General features: G+C 35.1%; 1 protein-coding gene across 3 annotated transcripts in view; it reads left to right on the forward strand.

Annotated features, from left to right (window-relative positions):
* Positions 1-20,000, forward strand: part of LOC120540867 (poly [ADP-ribose] polymerase tankyrase-2) — a 92,932-nt gene that overhangs the window by 47,443 nt on the left and 25,489 nt on the right. For 2 of the 3 annotated variants that reach the window (XM_039771993.1, XM_039772002.1), the window contains 9 exons: positions 1-30; positions 274-445; positions 632-711; positions 6,839-6,984; positions 7,068-7,233; positions 9,317-9,536; positions 9,942-10,051; positions 15,495-15,683; positions 17,912-18,167. The exon at positions 1-30 is cut by the window's left edge and continues 49 nt beyond it. In XM_039771993.1, the coding sequence (XP_039627927.1) occupies positions 1-30; positions 274-445; positions 632-711; positions 6,839-6,984; positions 7,068-7,233; positions 9,317-9,536; positions 9,942-10,051; positions 15,495-15,683; positions 17,912-18,167 (1,369 nt within the window). The remainder of the gene's footprint in view (positions 31-273; positions 446-631; positions 712-6,838; positions 6,985-7,067; positions 7,234-9,316; positions 9,537-9,941; positions 10,052-15,494; positions 15,684-17,911; positions 18,168-20,000) is intronic. The other variant, XM_039772012.1, reaches the window with a different exon arrangement.

Below are 20,000 nucleotides of genomic sequence, written 5' to 3' on the forward strand. Positions count from 1 at the left end.
ATTGAAGTTCTTGTGAAACATGAAGCAAAGGTATATGCCATAGTTGGGTTTTGTGATTTTTATATTGGCTTTCTTCTCCGTGTTTGTTTTTGAAACTCAAGTTGTAAATCCATTATCAAATAAGCAAACTTACCTTACGTAGTGTAGTATCTTTTAGTTGTACTGTAGTCACCTTTTGGATCTTGGTAATGGCGATGTCAGTCCTAAGAGTATTACAAAGAATGTACTGTATTTATTTGCAAGCTGTGACTTGTTAAACAAATTGTTTTATAGGTAAATGTTTTAGACAACCTTGGACAGACAGCACTTCACAGGGCAGCTCACTGTGGACACCTACAAACCTGTCGCTTACTGCTAAATTCTGGGTGTGATCCATTAATAGTTTCACTGCAGGGCTTTTCAGCCTCACAAATGGGCAATGAAAGCATTCAGCAAATACTTCAAGGTGAGAGAATTTTTTGCGGTTTACTATAAATTAAGTAGAAAATGTATATTTTTCTCTTTCTTTAACAAACTGGTCTTTCAATGTAGGTAATAAAGTTTAGTCTATGCTGTAATATTATTGTTTCTCTTGTTCATTTTATATATTTAGAGAATATCAAAGTATTAATTACTTGGTTTTATTCAACAGAAGGAGTTGTAATCGGAAACTCTGATGCTGATCGCCAGCTGCTTGAAGCTGCAAAGTCTGGAGATTTGGAAGTTGTCAAGGTACTTTTGCACAAGGCATCCCTGTTTTTAGTATTTGTATTTAAAACAAAAGCTGTGGCTGTTTATTTTCTGTATGTCATTGGCTTTTACTGCGTAAAACCAGTATGGGGTTTGAGGGACACGTTATTAAACTATTCATCTCAGGATCATTTGCTGGAGACTGAATATCGGTTCACTTCAACCCCCCCAAATTATTTTCTATTTGGATTCATTTGAGTTGATAACAGTAGCAAATTGGGATATTGTCCCATTTGAGTTTTTTTTCATATTCTGACGCACTGATATGAAATTTAACTACTACCATTGTATTTGTTATATTAACAAATGCTGCTATATATTGAGAGCAGTAAATACTGCAACATCTGCCACCAAGTCAACCAGCAGGGTCTGTTCACAGGCATGTGGCAAGCTGGATGGCAGAAACGCCACTCCCAATGACCACCTTGTTGTGTGCAGTCTTAAGCTATTGCAAAGCTCTTCCAATAAAATGAATTACTTTGTGTTTATACAGCATTTTCATGTTTAATCAGCTTAGCAACTGATAGTATGTAATAGGCATGCCTAGTTTTTAATGAAATTATCTGGTTGGCGTAGACCGTTTATACATTTGAGAGAGAGAACACATGCAGTCAGAGTGTGACATAGGTTTCACTATGCAGAGAAGTGGAAATTAAGGACTGCAGTGTCAAAGTACACTAATTTTATATACACATTAGTTTTATTCACATCCACAATCAGAAATAATTGCATTATGACTCTTTCAGAGGTTTAATTAAACTTAAGTTGCTTTTTAACCCCAATTAAATCAGTTAAAAATGCTAATCCTTCTTTGATTAGTGACCATATTGTGATTTTTGTTTGACACTTAATGAATTTTATTATACGTATAATAAGTTATCATTGTTTTTATTAGCAAGGCTATCTTTGCATTGCCTTTTAGGTAAATAGTACAGACTAATATTTACTTTTTCTGGGGTGAGTGAATTAACTTTGAATTCATTCTCAACCGCTGATGTATATCTTTGTATATAGTTCTAGAGGGTATAAAAAATATGAACACATGAAACTACCACCATCCTTATATCATCTAGAAATGTATTGTAAAATGAGCTTTTGCAGCTATAGTATATCTAGCAGGCCATAAATTCAGTGAGAATGAAAATAAGGTCATGAACATGAAATTAATTTCCATTATAGCATTCTTGTGTTTATTAGTTTATTCAGAATGTAAATGTAGGGCTTAATCTGTGTTTTGTTTATTAAGCACCAAAAGTCAAATAACATTAAACCACTGATTCTAGATGTGCTTCACTCCAAGGATACAAGTCAATGATATGGTGGTCCACCAAAGTCCAACAGTCATATTTTGGTGAAAATTCCACATTAAACTGATGCAGCAGAAACTTCATGAGCCCCATAGAATTAAAGAATTGACTTTCTTGGGCTCCCAAAGCAGATAAAAAGGGGAATTTTAAAAAAAGTGTTTGTGATTGGTTCAACAGAACAGAGAACATAACCTGAAAAACTGTTGAAAGAAAGCAAAAGGACTAGAGCTGCTGTTGAATACTTTATACAGGCATACCAAGTATAAGAAATGTTAATTTTATCAAGGCTCTGAATTTTTCAATTTTACACCAATAGTGTTTGATCTGGAAGGAGTGGAATAGAAGTAAAAGTTATTTTCTGAAAGTTCTATGATACTTTGTGGGGTGGCAGTTTAAGAGCTTTTTAGTGGTGGCATTCATTTGGGCAGCAGCCTGATATTTATAAATAAATAAATAGGTCAAAGTCACTGGTCAAAAGTGAATTTGTCGATTTTTCAGACCATTTAAACTACTTGCTATATACAATCGGGTCCATAAGTGTTTGGACATTGACAATTTTCATAATTTTGTCTTTATAACCCACCACATATGATATTTTTTGGTGAACCCCTTAAATTAAAGCTGAAAGTCTACACTTCAATCACATAATGATTGCTTAATTTCAGATCCATTGTGGTGGCACACAGTGCCAAATTTATGTACATTGTGTCTCTGTCAAAACCTAACTGTTTTTTGAGTCAGTATTTAAACTAACTTTCTAATTCTCCAATGTGATAGAAGGAATTAAAATTGGTATTTCTTGGAATGCAGGTTGTGTATGTGCTTTTGTCTGTTTACTAGTCACAGTTAATATTCTATGGCATTGTACAAAGTTGTAACACAGAAATTTTGATCTTCATCAGTGGAATGGAGTGGCTTTTTGAAAATGGTTTTTAAAGATTACAGAGTTTGTCCCTTTAAGTTGGTTAAAATCCATGACATATGTGTTATCTGGTTGCCCATTTATAAAAGAGACTTGATTATATTGTAGATTATCTAATTAGAAATCAGTGGGAGAAAGTGGATCTGGTGTACTGTAAATTTTTGACCAAATCAAGGAGGCTTATTAAGCCTTTTTTGTACCTAATAGGCAATGGCTAGGGCTTGGTATTTGCACTGATGTCTCGATTCAATTTCGGTTCACAATGTCCCAATTCAGTATCTGTTTTGTCTTGATTGAATTAGCATGCACATATACATTTGATGTGCTGTTTGTTTTAGAGATTACTTAACGATGCATGGTGAACATTATTATAATATGACAAATTTCAGTAACACTTTATTTGAAAGGTGTCTACATAGTGACTTCAAGTATTGCTTCTTAAATGTCATTCCATGGTTATGCGTATGTTATGATTAGTAATGAGTGGTTAACATCATCATTTGCAAGAAGTGGAACAAAATATCACTTTTCAAAAAAAAAAAAAAACTTTCTCACAGCACTACACTTATTCTAAAATTCACTGTAATTTAACTATCATACAGTATGTATTGCCACATCAGAGTCCACACATATATTATGAGGGCTTGTTTTAATACAATGCAGTGACATCTACTTTATGAAACTGCTTTATTGTGTTGTGAATAATATTATTATGAAATAATTATATTTTTCTTCTTAAATATGTTATTCAGTAACCTATCCATGTGTTACCAATCTCCAAGTAGACACCCTTCAACTAAACTGTTGGCTAAATTTATTCCCTTATTGGACATTTAAAATAATCTTGAATTAGTCAAAATTAAAGATATGGGAAGACTCATTTCTCACTATAATTCTACAACTTACACGTATATTCAGTTGCTCACATGTAGCAGTCACATTAATTAGTCTCAATAATGTGTCCTTACAGTTCCTCCTCAGACAAAAAGGAAACATTTTAAAATGAAGATATAGAAATGATGCCTGCTGACATAAAAGACAAAGAACCAGCCATTGTGACTAACAGTGCTGCTAATGTGATCCATGCGGTACAGCTGTCATGTAACGTAATGCTAGAAAGTTTTTGGAACAGCAGTCAGCCATCTCAGCAGTTCTGCATATATTCAGCGAGGTTGCTGCTGGTGTGACTGGGAGGCAGCTCATCCGCCACAGGTGCCCAGTTGTTTTTAAAGTAGTGACATGTGATTGTCATGTAGGAATCTGCTGCCCTTGATGTCCGCCCGTCACAAGTTAGGGCTACTGTCTCTACTAACCTGAGAAATGTGGAGATGCTTTGCTTAAGATCTTCATAAAGCCTAGGCACAATAACTTCACTCATTTACTTTCTGCTTGGTATATCATACAGCAGTTCCAAGCCCTGTATCATTTGTCAAAAACCCTCATTTTCAACAATGGTGTATGGTCTCGTATCTTAGCAGATAAAAACTGCTATAGATTCTGCTATTTTTGGGCATGAGGCAAATTAAATGGAAGCTTTGAGTTTAGTGCTGTCTCCAATGTAGACTGTATAGGCTCTACTTGTTTGGATGTCAACTAAGATTATGCTTATGGGTGATGTTGGGATAAATGATTTCTCAAATTTATTGTATTACAACAGTACTTAATTTCTGAGTTGCACAGCTTACATATAGCTTTGCTTTTATCCAGCTGACACACTATTTGAATCCATCGTAAGTTCATACATCTTATTTAAGTGTTGAAGGTGCGGATTCAGTAGAGGAGGGCACACCATTTTATGTGAGGTAGTAAAGAGATTTTTCTGTAGAAAGCCTTAACAAGCACATTAGCGACATCTGCTGGATTGGATGCCAAAAAGAAGTTGTGCAAAAATCTACATACTGTATAGTGTTTGAGCAGGATAGAGATTTGCAGTATTGATCTTGAGACTTTAAGAATCAATATCAAATAATTTAAACAAAAAATAACAATCTGAAAATGTATATTTTTCCCAGGCCTACCAGGGAATATTATTTTTCTATGATCTTAAAAATCATTAAATACCATTAACTTCTATTATAGTGCTTCCTTGCTGTCCTCATTCTTTTTATTTATTTATTTATTTTTTTTAAAGAACTGGAATTGTGGTTTTCTTATAATGATAAAAAAATGCTGTCTAATTTTCATTACATATAAGTGAATGGTTATTGAGCTTATAGTTTATTAGATTTACTACCTGTAAATGATTTCTTTAATAATCTTCATCTTTTGACTGTTCCCTTTAGGAGACACAACAGTGAATCATCTGTTTCCATTTGCTCTGTCACACCCACCACCTGCAAGCCCTGTCTCACTTCTTCCATAAACCTCCCCTTAGGCCTTCCTTTTGCCTGGCAGCTCTATCCTTAGCATCCTTCTCCCAGTATATCCAGCATCTCTCCTTTGCACATATTCAAACCAAGGCAATCTTGCCTGTCTGGCTTTGTCTCCAAATGTACTCATTTTTAATCCTGTCCGTCCTCATCACACCCATTACAAATCTTAACATCTTCAACTCTGCCACCTCCAGTTATGTCTCCTATCTTTTCGCTAGTGCCTCTGTCTTCCTGCATCCTCACGATTCCTCCGACCTCCCCCTCATTCACACACAAGTATTCTGTCTTGTTCCTACTGACCTTCATTCCTCTCCTCTCTAGGGCATATCTCCACCTCTCCAGGGTCTCCTCAACCTGCTCCCTACTCTCGTTACAGATCACAATGTCATCCACAAACATCACAGTCTACAAGGACTCCTGTCTAAATCTCATCTGTCAAACTGTCCATCACTGTTACAAATAAGAAAGGGCTCTGAGCCGATCCCTGATGTAGTCCAGCCTCCACCTTGAATGCATCTGTCACTCCTACTGCAGACATCACCACTGTCACACTTCCCTTGTACATATCCTGTACCACTCTTACATAGTTCTCTGCCACTACAGACTTCTTCATACAATACACAACTGCTCTCTAGGCACCCTGTGATATGCTTTCTCCAAGTCCACAAAGAGACAATGCAACTCCTTCTGGCTTTCTCTATACTTCTCCATCAACATCCTTAGAGCAAACATCACATCTGTAGTGCTATTTCCTGGCATGAAACAATACTGATGCTCGTTAATCATCACTTCCCTTCTTAACCTAGCTTCCACTACTCTTTCTCATAACTTCATGTTTTGACTAATCAATTGTATTCCCTTGTAGTTACTACAGCTCTGCACATCACCCTTAATTCTTAAAAATCGGTAGCAGTACACTTCTTCTCCACTACTCAGGCATTCTCTCACTTTCCAAGATTGCATTAAACAATCTGGTGAAAAACTCCACTACCATCTCTGCTAAATACGTCATACTTCCATAGGTATGTCATCTGGATAAACGGCCTTTCCATTTATCATCCTGTAGCTGTCCTTACTTCCTCCTGTTGCACTTCCTGGTTCACTATCTCCATATCATCCAACCTTCTCTCATTCTCTTCATTCATCAATCTCTCAAAGTACTTTTTCCATCTATTCAACACACTCTCCTTGCTTGTATATTTCCATCATAATGCTTTATCACCCTAACCTGCTGCACATCTTTCATAGTGTTTAAATTGTCTAATGACTTCTCATTTCTTATCCAAAAAATAAAGTTACAAAAAGTGGGTGAAACATTAATTTGTAAACAAGGTAACATTTAGACCACCTGTTTTCTGTTTACTTTACTTGTAAGATTATTACATTGTATTTTTAATATTCAGCTGTTTGTGTGAATGCAGTGTTAATTCAGGCATTCTTGCTAAAGTTTTATTGTATTTGTATAGGTATCAATTTTTATTTCTAACTTGATAACTGTCATTTCATAGAACCTTTGCACTCTCCAGAATGTGAACTGCAGAGATATTGAAGGACGACAGTCAACACCCCTTCACTTTGCTGCAGGATACAACAGAGTTGCAGTTGTTGAATACTTGTTAGAGCATGGTGCTGATGTACATGCTAAAGATAAGGGGTATGAAGAAGTAGATTAAAGTTATGCATTATTAGGAGTTTCTGAATCCAAATAAGTAATGATTTAAACTTCCCCTCTTTCAGTGGTCTGGTTCCACTGCACAATGCTTGTTCTTATGGCCATTATGAAGTTGCCGAACTTCTCGTCACACATGGTGCAGTGGTGAATGTAGCAGACTTGTGGAAGTTTACTCCTCTTCATGAAGCTGCAGCAAAAGGAAAATATGAAATCTGCAAATTACTGCTCCAGGTAAGATAATTCATGGAAAAATAACGTGGAAGTATTAATTTTTAGACAAAGTACTGTATGTTGTACAGCTTCTTAACAGTTCTGTACTATGACATGAAACTAATACATGCAATTAGAATTCTATTATTAAAATGTATACATATAAAAAGAATAGTCAATCTAAATTTTCTTTCATGTTAAGTATCTTTACCCCAGTTCAATAAGCAGTATTCTCACAGCGAGTTTTGCAGCTTTCGTTGTGTGTGGAGACCAAATAAGTACATAACACCTGGCTGCAGATATACAGAGCAACTTTAAAATTAATTAACAAGAATATATTTCAGTCGGAAAGATGAGAAAATATTGGAAATTTGTTAAAAACCATTGGTAGCAGTTATGTTTTTTTTCAGATTTTTCATATTTGTGCAGTACACCATCTATAAAGGTTTATAAGTACATAAATTGGTCTGTCTATAGGATATGTGCTATGTTATCTTCTAATTACTTACATTGGTTCTTCTAAAAATAATCATACTAGGTTCTTCTAAAAATGTTCATATGTACAGTGCAATAACAAAAGAAGAAATCATTCCCTGAATTTTTTTTTTGTTTTGTTTTTTTTTTTTGTCAGGTGACAAAATTTTACATCTTATGCTAGCCTAACCCACTGGTGTTTTGTTTTTGTTTTTTTTTTTTTCTTCAATAAAAATTTAGCATACATTCCTGAACACTTGTTAACTAAAAAAAAAATCTTATATTGTGACACTCAACCTGTGCTCTAATTTACTTATGCCATTTTCAGAGGCTGGCTTTACTGCACTTAGAGCACTATATTCAAAGTACATGTATATATTTTCTGCTGAGAAGATCTTAAGACTGCCAGGTATCATTCCTAACCTTCATACATTGTTTTCTGACAAACCATGCTACTCATATTCATGGTGGCTGAAATAATACTACAGTTACATGAGAAATTATTGATGGAATTTTTCTTAAACACATTCTTCTCTCAGGTGGCTTAGTGGTAGTGATGCTACCCAGGTAAGTAGACCTGGTTTGTGTCCCGGATCCACCCCACTTGTTCTTCCCATGTATACATGGGTTTCCTATGGGTGATCCAGTTTCCTCCCACAGTCCAGAGACATATAGGTTAGGTGCCTTGGCAATACTAATTTAGCCTTTGTGTGTCTATGTTCGCCCTGCAATGGACATCCTGTCCAGGGAATTGTTCGTGCCTTGCACCCTATGTTAGCTTGGATAGGCTCCAGCACCCCTCGCAATCCTTTTCAGGAATAAGCGGGTTAGATAATAACTGACTGACATTTTGCTATCTTTAGAATGTTTTTTGTATATTGACACTCAGTTAATGATGGTTGATTTTAGTATGTTAATATTGAATAGATGCCTAAATTACCATTTTAGATGGAAATTATCTTCTTCTAGTGCTTAAGCAGAGTGTTTGTAGAGTTGAAAGGGGCACATGGAATTGGAGCCACTGAAGCACAGATATTACCATAATCATGATAGAAACCAGACAGTCTCTTAGTTGAACAAGTTCAATTCCTAAAAAGGAAAACCTGTAACAGTTTAAAAATGTGAGTGTTCTTCGATAAATCTTAATTATAAGCTCTGTCTTGATAGCACAGCACCCACCATTAATACACTTTTAATATATAGACAAATCAACAGTTTATTATCCTTAATTGGACTGGTATGTGTTCTTATTTAATTTGTACTTGTTCTTTAATAATTCCACAGGTTAGCTCATATTTTTGCTTTAGTAAGTGACAAACTTGTAAATAATTTTTAAAAATATGCTTGACAGTAGAACTTGTACTGTAGATGGCTTTTGGCCTCATTTTGGTTTATATATGGTTTACAGATGCCTTAGTTATAAAATTCCTTAGTATTATAGAATACAGGTAATATAAATTGATCATAGGATTGTTAAATGCTTGCCTTTGTTAATTTTAATAGGTTTATTTCTAAAATCATTTTAGCAGTTTCTTTTTTGGATCCCTTTGTAGTGTTTTCATAAAATATTTGAATCTAGATTAATTTTGTTTCTCTGTATTGATAATTTCCCAAACCTTATTCTTTTTAGCATGGTGCAGACCCTACCAAAAAGAATCGTGATGGTAACACTCCACTTGACCTTGTTAAAGATGGAGATACTGACATTCAGGACTTGTTGAGAGGTGATGCTGCTTTATTGGATGCTGCCAAAAAAGGCTGTTTGGCAAGAGTCAAGAAGCTCTGTAGCCCTGAAAATGTCAACTGCCGAGATACACAAGGCAGACACTCTACTCCTTTACATTTAGCAGGTTTGTATTCTTAACATCAGGTCTCATAAAAGCATATGTTTTGAATGTATTTATTTTCACATTTTTATTTTTATAAAAAAACAGCATTATTGTACCTAACTTATTCGCTCCTCTGCATAGTTAAAATCTTTGATTTGACTACCATTTGGGCTATTGTATTCAAAGATTGCTTGTTTTCCCAACTACTTGGTATTTTCTACTGCATGTGAAAGTTGTGCATTTTAAATTTGCCTGTTTTGAGGGTATAGTTCCTGTCTTGGACCCAAAGCAGTAAGATATGATTCATCCTCCTTCATAGAAATTAATAGGCACAAATAATCAATAAAAATAATTTCTGATTAATTTTTAATCATTATGTCTTGTTAACCTATGTTTTATTCCACCCCCCCATCTCTCCCCCATTAGCTGGATATAACAACTTAGAGGTGGCAGAATATCTACTACAGCATGGTGCTGAAGTAAATTCACAAGACAAAGGAGGTCTCATACCGCTGCATAATGCTGCCTCATATGGTGTAAGTAAACAAGGCAACATGTGTAACTTGCTAGTTTTGTTGTTTTTGTCCTACATACATGTCTTTCTTTTATTTGAAAAGTGGCTCATAGAAGAAGAGATTGACAGTTGTAACTGTGCAAATTAAGAACTGTTAGTGTTAAAATAGTTGCCTCTCTGTTTGTTGCCTTAGATTGTTCAACACATTTCCTGAAACTAGCATGTGCAGTACTATCAATTTGTCTTGCAAACTGATCATTTGATGATCTCGGAGTATAGTGGGCATTAAATGGGATCTAGCTATATTTCTTCTCCATGTGTTCAAATCTCAATAATCTTGGACAGGATCACTTCTAAAACTTTTTTTTTTTAAGGCGTAGCCAACTATAGGCAGTTGTTTGCATTGAAACTCAGACAGGTGCCTCAAAGTTACACCATAATTTTACATACATTAAAGCGTGCCACCATACTGAAGTAAAAACTACTCTACCCCAACTATTTCAATGGTTTCTTTTCAAATGTTTCAACATCAAAAATATTCAGTTAGGATTTACAAACAGGACACAAATATATAAAGATAAATTAAATAGTAATAGATGGGTAAATTACTTTGGTATAAAAAATGTAATTAATCTCAAGCTTTCAAAAGCAAAAATAAGCATTTGCAAAGTCCATACTTCATTCAAACACGTAAAGTCTTAATTAAGCTGAACTTGGCCACCTGGTTGCACTCCACCTTCCAGACATGTTTCAACATCATACACCTCATTGTGAATTCCATATTTGTAGTTTTCTATAGTGGCACCTTCTTTTTTTTTTCTTCTGGATTAAATTTTACGGAATTCCCAACTACTTTTGACATGTCCCATAGCCAAGAGAAGTAGATTGATCAAAAGGGGTTTGTTGAAAATTGGACAACAGCTAGTAAAACTCAACAAAGACATCAGAAAAACTAACTAATAAGAAGCCTAACTCATGACTCTAATAAGGGAAGTAAACTAAAGCAGTCAATATTTATTCTGAATTTAAATGCTGAGGTTGATAAGCTGTCATGAATACTATGAGTATATTTTACCATCTGTAGCATTTCTGCCAGCTACTGTATTATTTTACATGTTAAAAACAACTAGCTATCATTCACCTAATGCTGTAAGCATGTTAAAGCTAATGTTCAAATATGAAATTGGGGAAGCAAATTATTTGATTAGTAGGATTAGCTTTCAGAAGATAAAGCCAAGAAGAAGATAAAGGAAGCAGTATCAGTCCCAATAATGATTTCCAAGGTTAAACTACATCTATTTTAATGATAAGGTACTAGCATCATGTCTCTATTGAGGGCACAAAAAATCAGGGGAGGTGCACATAGCTCTTGAAATCCGAGTATGTTATCTTCTACCTTTGGATTTACTATACTGTTTCCAGGTGGAACATAAAACTTAATCTAATCTTGCTTGTTCCGGTCTTGATTCGCTCTTATGTGTGGTAAAACGTTTAGGTATATCAAAGCAAAGATTACCATGTTTCATATTGAGACTTGCACTCAAGTTGTGAGATTCTTTAATAATTTTGTCCTTCAAAATCTCTTCCACCAGTGTTTTAAATATATGTAATGTTTTGTTAACTTGGTTTCTGGGCCATAAGGAAATGGTTATTATTTTTGTGATGATTTGTTTTTCACAAAAGGAGAGCATACTGCTTGTTTTATAATATGTATATAATTTTAAACAGCTGCCTTGTATAATTGTATTCACAGTCACTTAAGAGTATTTGTGAGTCTTGTTTAAAAATAATTGTGCATGGGCATCCATTAATCTTAGGTATATAATATCACTTATCAAGAGGAATGCTTTTTTGAGTTAGAAACCTCCTGCACCCGCAGCTCTATTTGCTTGCATTTGTAGTGTAATATGGGCTAATCAGACTTTGTTTCAGATAAGCTTGGTCAATTTGAAAATAGGTAAACCTGCTATTTTTAATATACTTCTGCAGAATGACAATTTTGAAAAACACTAGTTTTTGTGTATTTTCATGTTGTAATGTAGCTTTTTTTTGTGCATTACATTAACCGTGCATGTGATAAATTCATAATTCATTTCAGTTTCCCTAAGCAACACTCAAGGTTGCAAAATAATTTAGTTTAACATTTTGATGATTTCTTTCAAATTTATTGCATCTGTAAATTTACATCTGTTATCAATGCTTAATTGTTTTTGTATGTACAGTATGTATGTTTTTCTGTTTCATAAACAGCAGTCAAAGAGAATGGTTTTTGCTTTCTGGACTTAAACTAATACATTTTGACCTTAATATGATTTTCTCTTAATGCAGTGGTTCCCAACCTTTTTCCCAAGGGACCCCTATTTTACCAGTGAATATTTTGATGACCCCCACCTTCTCCCATCCCAGACAAACACTATTACTAAGAAAAAATAAAATAGCCCTAGCACATTTGAATTGTTTTGATCTTTTATATTCAATGCATAACAGTAACAGTACAGAACAAAAATAATAGGCTACATGTAAACTGAAGCCAAACAGTAAGCATAATGTGCCATAACGTGCTTAACGGTGTGTATTACTTTTCTGAACAGATTATTTCCTGTGAATGCTGCAATATATCAGCCAGTCTTTCCTATGTTTAAATGAATTTGTGACACATGAACTTGTTCCCTTTCAAGGCTACAAACAGGATGGCATTTAATGTGAGCTTTAGGCATGTAACCCTTGGGTCAGTGATGGGATGTCAGGTGTGATTTTGGTGACAGCCAAACGAAAGTGACTGTGCACATCAAGCTTGTTGCATTCCTTTGATATGATGGTGACAAGAGCAGTGAAAGCAGTCTCTGATAGGCATGTCGTTGCGAATGGCAGGATGAATCTGGTGGTTGCGTGAAGCGCAAGTCTTGGAGCGATGCCAGGTCCTTTCACAAGCCAAAACTGCATGTATCCATATTCATCATAGAATTTCTTCAAGAGAGAATTCGATTTAATATCCATGAGCTCATCCTCAGCCTAAAGATATTCCACATCCTCCTTTTTCGCAAGAAATGGGTCCATCACCCATGCGTCTTTTGCGACGTGTTCATTTATGTCTGAAAACCGGGATTTCCGGGATACCCCTGAACCTGTTCCATGTGGTGGGTGAACTGGCAGATCAAAGCATCGCATAGTTTCCCCCCTGCTTGTTTATTTAAAGAGGGGAAGGGCTATAGATCCCTTTTCACCAGTTTGTTCTTTCTGTACTCCACTTTATGCAAAAATGCATCCCCTGCTTCCTTGCACACCATTATACTGGTCTCTGCACCCTGCACGCGTTTGTGTGTTTTATAGAGACCGAATATCTCCGCCAAGTATGATGTCTTAATTAGAATCTCGGCTGTCATTTCCTCCCAGTAGTTTCTGGTTATGGAGGGTCAGGAAGTCTCTTATCTAATTTTGAAGTTCAATGAAATGCTCCCAGCACTTTGCCCCAGGACAACCAACGCACCTCAGTATGGAGGAGGAGTGTCTGGTGGGTCTCGTCCTCACACAGCTGTGGAAAGATTTGTTTGTTGACTGGAAGAGCTTTAATAAAGTTCACAATTTTTACAACAGTCTTTAAGGTTTCATTTAGTTCCTCACAACGGTGTTTGCTGGCCAGAGCCAGTCTGTGTATCATGCAGTAAAACACCAGGCAGTGGGGTACTTTTTCTTTCAAACGGCTGTTGACGCCTTTATTCTTTCCCATCATAGAGGCAGCTCCATCTGTGCAGCATGCAACTAAATAATTATAGAGAAGATTGTGTTTTGTGAAGTATGTGTCAACAACACAGAAAATATCTTCTCCTCGTGTGGTGGTTGTTAGATTGACAGACATAAGAATGTCTTGTTTCAGTTCGGTTTTGTTGATGTACTGTACATATACAATCAGTATCGCCTCCTCTCCCTCAGTGGTAGTTTCATCGAGCTGGATGGAAAACGGGCCCGTTTTGAGATTTTTCTAACAGTGTGTTCTCAACGTTTCCAGCCATTCTATCAATTCTTTCTTTCACCATGTTGTTAGACAGTGGTACAGTCTTGAATTTACTAGCGACCTGAGGTCTACACATTATTTCTGCCATTTTAATGCAAGCCGGTTTAATAAGTGCCTCTGCTATGTTATGTGGCTTTTTGTCTTTTGCAATAAGGATAGATCACTTCAACAATGCAATAGCTGCTTGCTTTTGGTCACTTGCAGCCCTGGCAAAACTTTCCCTAATATTCTGGGGCCTGTTAGTTATCACAGTTTCTTTTTTTTTTCGGTGAAAAATGTCCCTGGGTTTACCCACCATGTCCGGGTGTTTGGTAGTCTGGTATTGCTTCAGTTTGCAGGGTTTCATACTTTCATTCACCAGTTTCTCACTGCAAATAACACACTCAATTTTGACTTTGTCCATTGACTCAATGAAACCAAACTCCAAATAACTGTCCTGATAAGTCCTTTTTTTCTTTTTTAAGACAATCAATACTCTCTTCTCCCTGACGCTTGGCCATTTTTCAAAATGTCCTTTAACTCTTTTACCTCGTAATTCTGTGGTTAGATTGGCTTGCATACCAGCTCCGCTCTGTGAATACTAATAGTGTTATGCAAATAGCGTCCTTGTCGTTGCAGATTTTCCAATTTATATTTTTTTTATAAAGAAATAATACAGACTTCTACAAATTTAGTTGTTTATGTTACACAAACATTAATTAAATGCCTAGACATGTTAAATAAACAAATATTTAAATAAATTTTGCACACCTTAAAATGGAGAGGTCCTCGCAACCCACTGTGAGGCTTTGGTGACCCCTGGCAGGGGTCGGGACCCCCAGGTTGGGAATCAATGTCTTAATGCATTATTTCATCATTATTTGAATTGCTTTAAAGACAGCCTTAAACATGTTTCCATTCTAAAAATACTTTAATTTGTATACCTTTACATCATGCATACTTTTAACACTAACACTGACACCCAGAAACAAAATGATTTGAATATTTATCACCCTTCATTTCCCAAAATCTTAGCATTTTGTTCACACGGAGAGTGGTTATGAACCTTTGTGCAATTCTGTAAATAAGGTTATTTGAACATTAAATATAATCCAAATTATTAGTTTAATTTCATATACTGATTTTAAACATGCATTTTTAGACCTAGACGTATTTGTTAAAAGCTGTATACTGCAAATAGCACCTTTTCAAAGTACATATACATTGTTAAAATATTCACAAAAGTATTATGTAATAACTGTTAAACTGGACAAACAATACAAATATACTACTGTTACAGAGTCAAAGTGCTTCCCCATTTTGAGTTGCTCAAGTTGCAGATGGCTTATTTTTAAAGAAGCATGCTTGTTTATTTGGGAGCATGGGAAGGTTAATGGCTGATAAATTGAAAGGAAGAGTCAACGTCTGATCAAAGAAGAACATAAGCAATTGCATACATGTTTTTCATTTGCAGCATGTGGATGTGGCAGCTTTACTGATCAAATACAACGCATGTGTGAATGCCACTGATAAATGGGCCTTTACTCCCTTACATGAGGCAGCCCAGAAAGGAAGGACCCAGCTGTGTGCCTTATTGCTCGCGCATGGTGCTGACCCAACTCTGAAAAACCAAGAAGGACAGTCAACACTGGATCTTGTAACGGTATAGAAGATGCCTCAGTACTTTTATATGGAATAATGTAGTGATGGCCATAGTATATGTTTGTTTACATTTATTGATCAATTTATTAATTCTTTCTGAGCCTGTCTCTTTAATATTGACCAGAATGTTTAGAATTTAGTGCATCCTACAATATATTCCATTCAAAGAGACTGGATACCTTCAACTTCTCCTTCTACATCACAGTAATTTAGTGCAAAAGTTACTAATCCAATATTTCAAAATTAACAACTCAGTGAGACAAAATATCTTAAGAATAAAGTGATCGACTGTTCAGCCAGTTATTTTGATTTTTTTAAGCCTTAAAGAATATTAATTATTGCATGAGGGAATGCATATTTTCTGTGGATTGCTGAGTTATTTTCAGAAAGTCATTCTTTTTATGAACAACTGGATTACAACTATGCATTGATGACATTTTTTTCCAACCAAATAGCAATTGGAATCTGCAAATTTTTCACACTTAACTTTTGATTGGATAATTGTCTAAGTAGTAGTCTATTATGTACTAGTTCGATAACATAAATAATTAGAACTAAGTATTTGTACAAACTGTTGGATTTCAATTGTGCGTGTTTGTCCTTTTAAGAGAGAAAGACTGTGCAAAAAATAGATGTCTTTTTAATTATTTTTCCTTTGCTGTCTTTAAATGAAGCAGAATAGTAAAATCAGATCCTTTGGCCCCTGTCAAGAACTAAGCACATCATTGTATGCCAGTATCCTCTTTTTATATTGTAGTATTGACTAACTAATGTGTTGATTTATCATTACTTTCCTTATCTGCTTTATTATTTGTGTTTTTTGGTGTAGGAATTCTATCTTTAGCCTGCAAGGAATACATCTGTTTAATCACTTCTTTACTGGTATTTATTACACAGCTATCACACAGCAACAAATAAACAGTGATAAAACACAATGTATTTTTTGATTGGCAGCTCTCTTTGCTTATAAAGATTGTTTTTTAAGCCAATCCAAATTCCCTGTATCATCCAGTACAGTAGTGCTTGTTCAGGCACATTAACAGAGAGGGTATCAGCTTTTGATGAGCATCTTTAAACACACACTTTCTATCTGTGATTGCTAAGTAGTTGATTTTATATTTACAATTCAAAGCAGATGTCCCTAATCTATTACTGATTTATTAGTAATTTGAGTTTATCTCTTTAAAACACACATGCAAATTGGTGGCATCTGGTTTACATTCTTTGTGTCACACACATTGGTAAGAACGTTTGCAGTAGCTGTCATTCACAGCTTCAAAATAGGTTTGTCATCAGTGCAAACTTATTGCTGTTTTGCTGATTAAAGAAATTCAACTCACAGAATCATACTGAAACTGATATAACATAAGCTACTTGTGACCTGAGTGCTACTTAAGTGCAAAAGACTTTATCACACTTGATACAAGGTGTATTTCAATGGCACATACTCAGGACTATTTTGTCATTTAAAAAAAAATAAACTCGAATGTCGTGATAATTCTGTAAACATACCCTCCTTACACTGTGAGTATTGCTGATGACAGTCTTCACTGATATCTGCAACATGCTTTATCAAACAATCCCAAAAAATGTCCAGTCCACCTAGCTGTAATAAGGACAGTGCATAACCATGCTTAAGATTTTGTTTAAACCTTGAGTATTTCTGCTTCCTTCTCATTTGAAGTTAACACTCAACACTATGAAACTTACTGAGCCACAGAATATGAAACTTAATAATCCAGTAATAAGTTTAAATGGAAAAAATTACACACATAACAGTATGTTGGTTTAAAATCTCTGCATAATTCACCACTACTATAGTGGCATATATATTATATTGCATGTCACTCTCTATGTGTTATGCTTTTAGTCTCTTTTACATACAGTTAAAGCTTTGACTAAAAGAAAATGTACGCTTGATTGGTCTGTAGTTCATGTTATACAGAAGAGTAGCAGGTCAGTAGTTATAATAATTTATCATTGTTAGGAAGACCAGTTTTTTTGCATAATCTCATGATTTATCCAGTTGTCTCCATGCTAAACTTCCAAATACTAACTTTGCTCTTAGTTTGTGAAGACATGGAGGCTCTTTCTGAATGAATTGATTTCAGGTCTATAATTTTTATTCTGCTAAAGAAAAAAAAATCACATTCAGAGTTCATTGCAGAGCTTTGTATGTCATTGTAGAATGAATCATACCTGAGTTGTATTTCTTGTTTATGTCTACAGGCGGATGATGTCCGAGCCTTGCTGACAGCAGCAATGCCACCTTCTGCACTGCCTTCATGTTATAAACCTCAAGTTATCAATGTATCAGCTGCATCAGGAGTGGCTCCTACAGCATTATCATCTATTCCATCTAGTCCAGCTAATCTTTCTGCAGCCACCAGCCTTGACAATCTCACAGGAACATTTCCAGAACTGCCTTCCATTATTAGTGGAAATGGGGCAGATGGTGCTGTAGGTCTAGAGAAGAAGGAAGATGGTAAGAACATCTTGTTTTTTCATCTTCAATTTACCATAATTATTTTTTAATATTCATGTGCTGCCTACAGTGCATTTTCAAACTGTTCTAGATACATAATTGCATAGTGGATCTTAAGCTAAGGTTTGCCCTAAAATGAAACAATGTAATTTATTTGCAAAGTTTGCCTTTTTTATTACAGTTTTATTGTTAGTCTTGGGTGTCTTAATCGTATGAGGTGACATGGCAGCAATTGCTGAAAAGTATATCTGGACACTGGTAGAGGTGCATGCTACAGTTTTACATGTCTGGCAAAAATGGCCATCCAAGAAATATCCAGAGCTGTCAATAAATTTGTCCAATGTAGAATATTTTTTATAGAAAAGCAGATTACCAGATGCAAGCTAGTTGATGGATACTATTGCCACTGATTTGTGAGTGGATGTTTAGTACAGTATTGACTTGCAGCAGTTGGGAAGATTAATTTAGCTCTATTTTTAATGTGTAGACATGCATTTATTAGTTGTATTATCCATGTTACTTTATTTTGTTATTTATATGTTACGAGTGTGTACACTGGGATTAATTAAAAGCTCTTCAAACTCTTTTTCTTAAGAAATCAAATTGAATGCAAGTAAAGTCCTTGAAGTAATTAGCAGGAATGCAAGGGTCACTTGTAAATAAATATGTATATAAATACACCAAGATAGCATGCACATGTGTGTATTAGTGGCCGTTGCATTATTAAATATTGATATTTTTGACTACTTGAGTTCATACAGCGACAGACTTGCTTCACTTCAGTAATGTTCCTTTTGTAATACAATAGTAGTACCGCCTTGTTAATGCTGCCAAGTGAAGGCCATTCCAGAGTTCGACAAAGGGACTGTAGTTGTTTGGTTTGGTTTAGTTTAGTAAAAATTCCAGATCACACGCTGATTTATTCCTACAACCAACCCTAAAAGGCTCCCACATACTGTGAACCAAAGCATCTGTGGAGCCAAAAAGTTGAAACAAAGATGATTTATTAAAAAAAAATAAACTATGCAATCAATGTGTGATAATGAAACCAAATGTAATATGCCGTGTTTTCTGTGACCTACAGAACAAGAAGTTACAAGTATGTGGGTGCACTCACACATTTTGTTTCTCAAAAGTAATATATTTACAGATTTATTTAGTGCTCAGTTATTCATTAATGGTATTTTTCACATTTTTTCAGTGCACCATCCCTTAATGCTGCTACTCAATACTTTGTGTTTTGCATGTGCCATCCTATTTAATGCTGTGTCCAGTTGTACCATTAATGCTATTAAAGAACAAGAGACTATTTATATTAGGTATATTTATTATTGTTATGGGTAATAACCTACAAATATGTATTGTTAGCACATTGTGTCTTTTTTTTTTATACTGATTGTTTTTTTATGGTTCCCAGAACATTTGTATGACTTGTGTTAACATTTGAAACAGGATTGAACATTTTCATCCCATTGATACTATTAAAGAACAAGAGACAATTTATATTAGGTATATTTATTATTGTTATGGGTAATAACCTACAAATATAAGTACTGTAACTAAGAAATCAACTCAAAGGTTGTTTCACCTTGAAGACCCTGTTTCAAGGAGTATGAATACTTGTATTCTTATTGTTACACCTAAACTTTATGGCTGCGGTACTGTAGCTTTTTGCAAATAGCTGTTTTTCTGTAGAATATTTAATTCCTCAAGGCTGAGAGAAGCTCTTCAGTATGATACTAAATTATGCTCAACACAGTGGCCTGCCAAAATCATCATTTGTATTGAGATGGAGTATGATATTTACCATAGAGATTAATTTCATTGAATTTT

Source organism: Polypterus senegalus, chromosome 1 (assembly GCF_016835505.1).
Source record: "Polypterus senegalus isolate Bchr_013 chromosome 1, ASM1683550v1, whole genome shotgun sequence".
In the NCBI taxonomy this organism is placed as follows: domain Eukaryota; kingdom Metazoa; phylum Chordata; class Cladistia; order Polypteriformes; family Polypteridae; genus Polypterus; species Polypterus senegalus.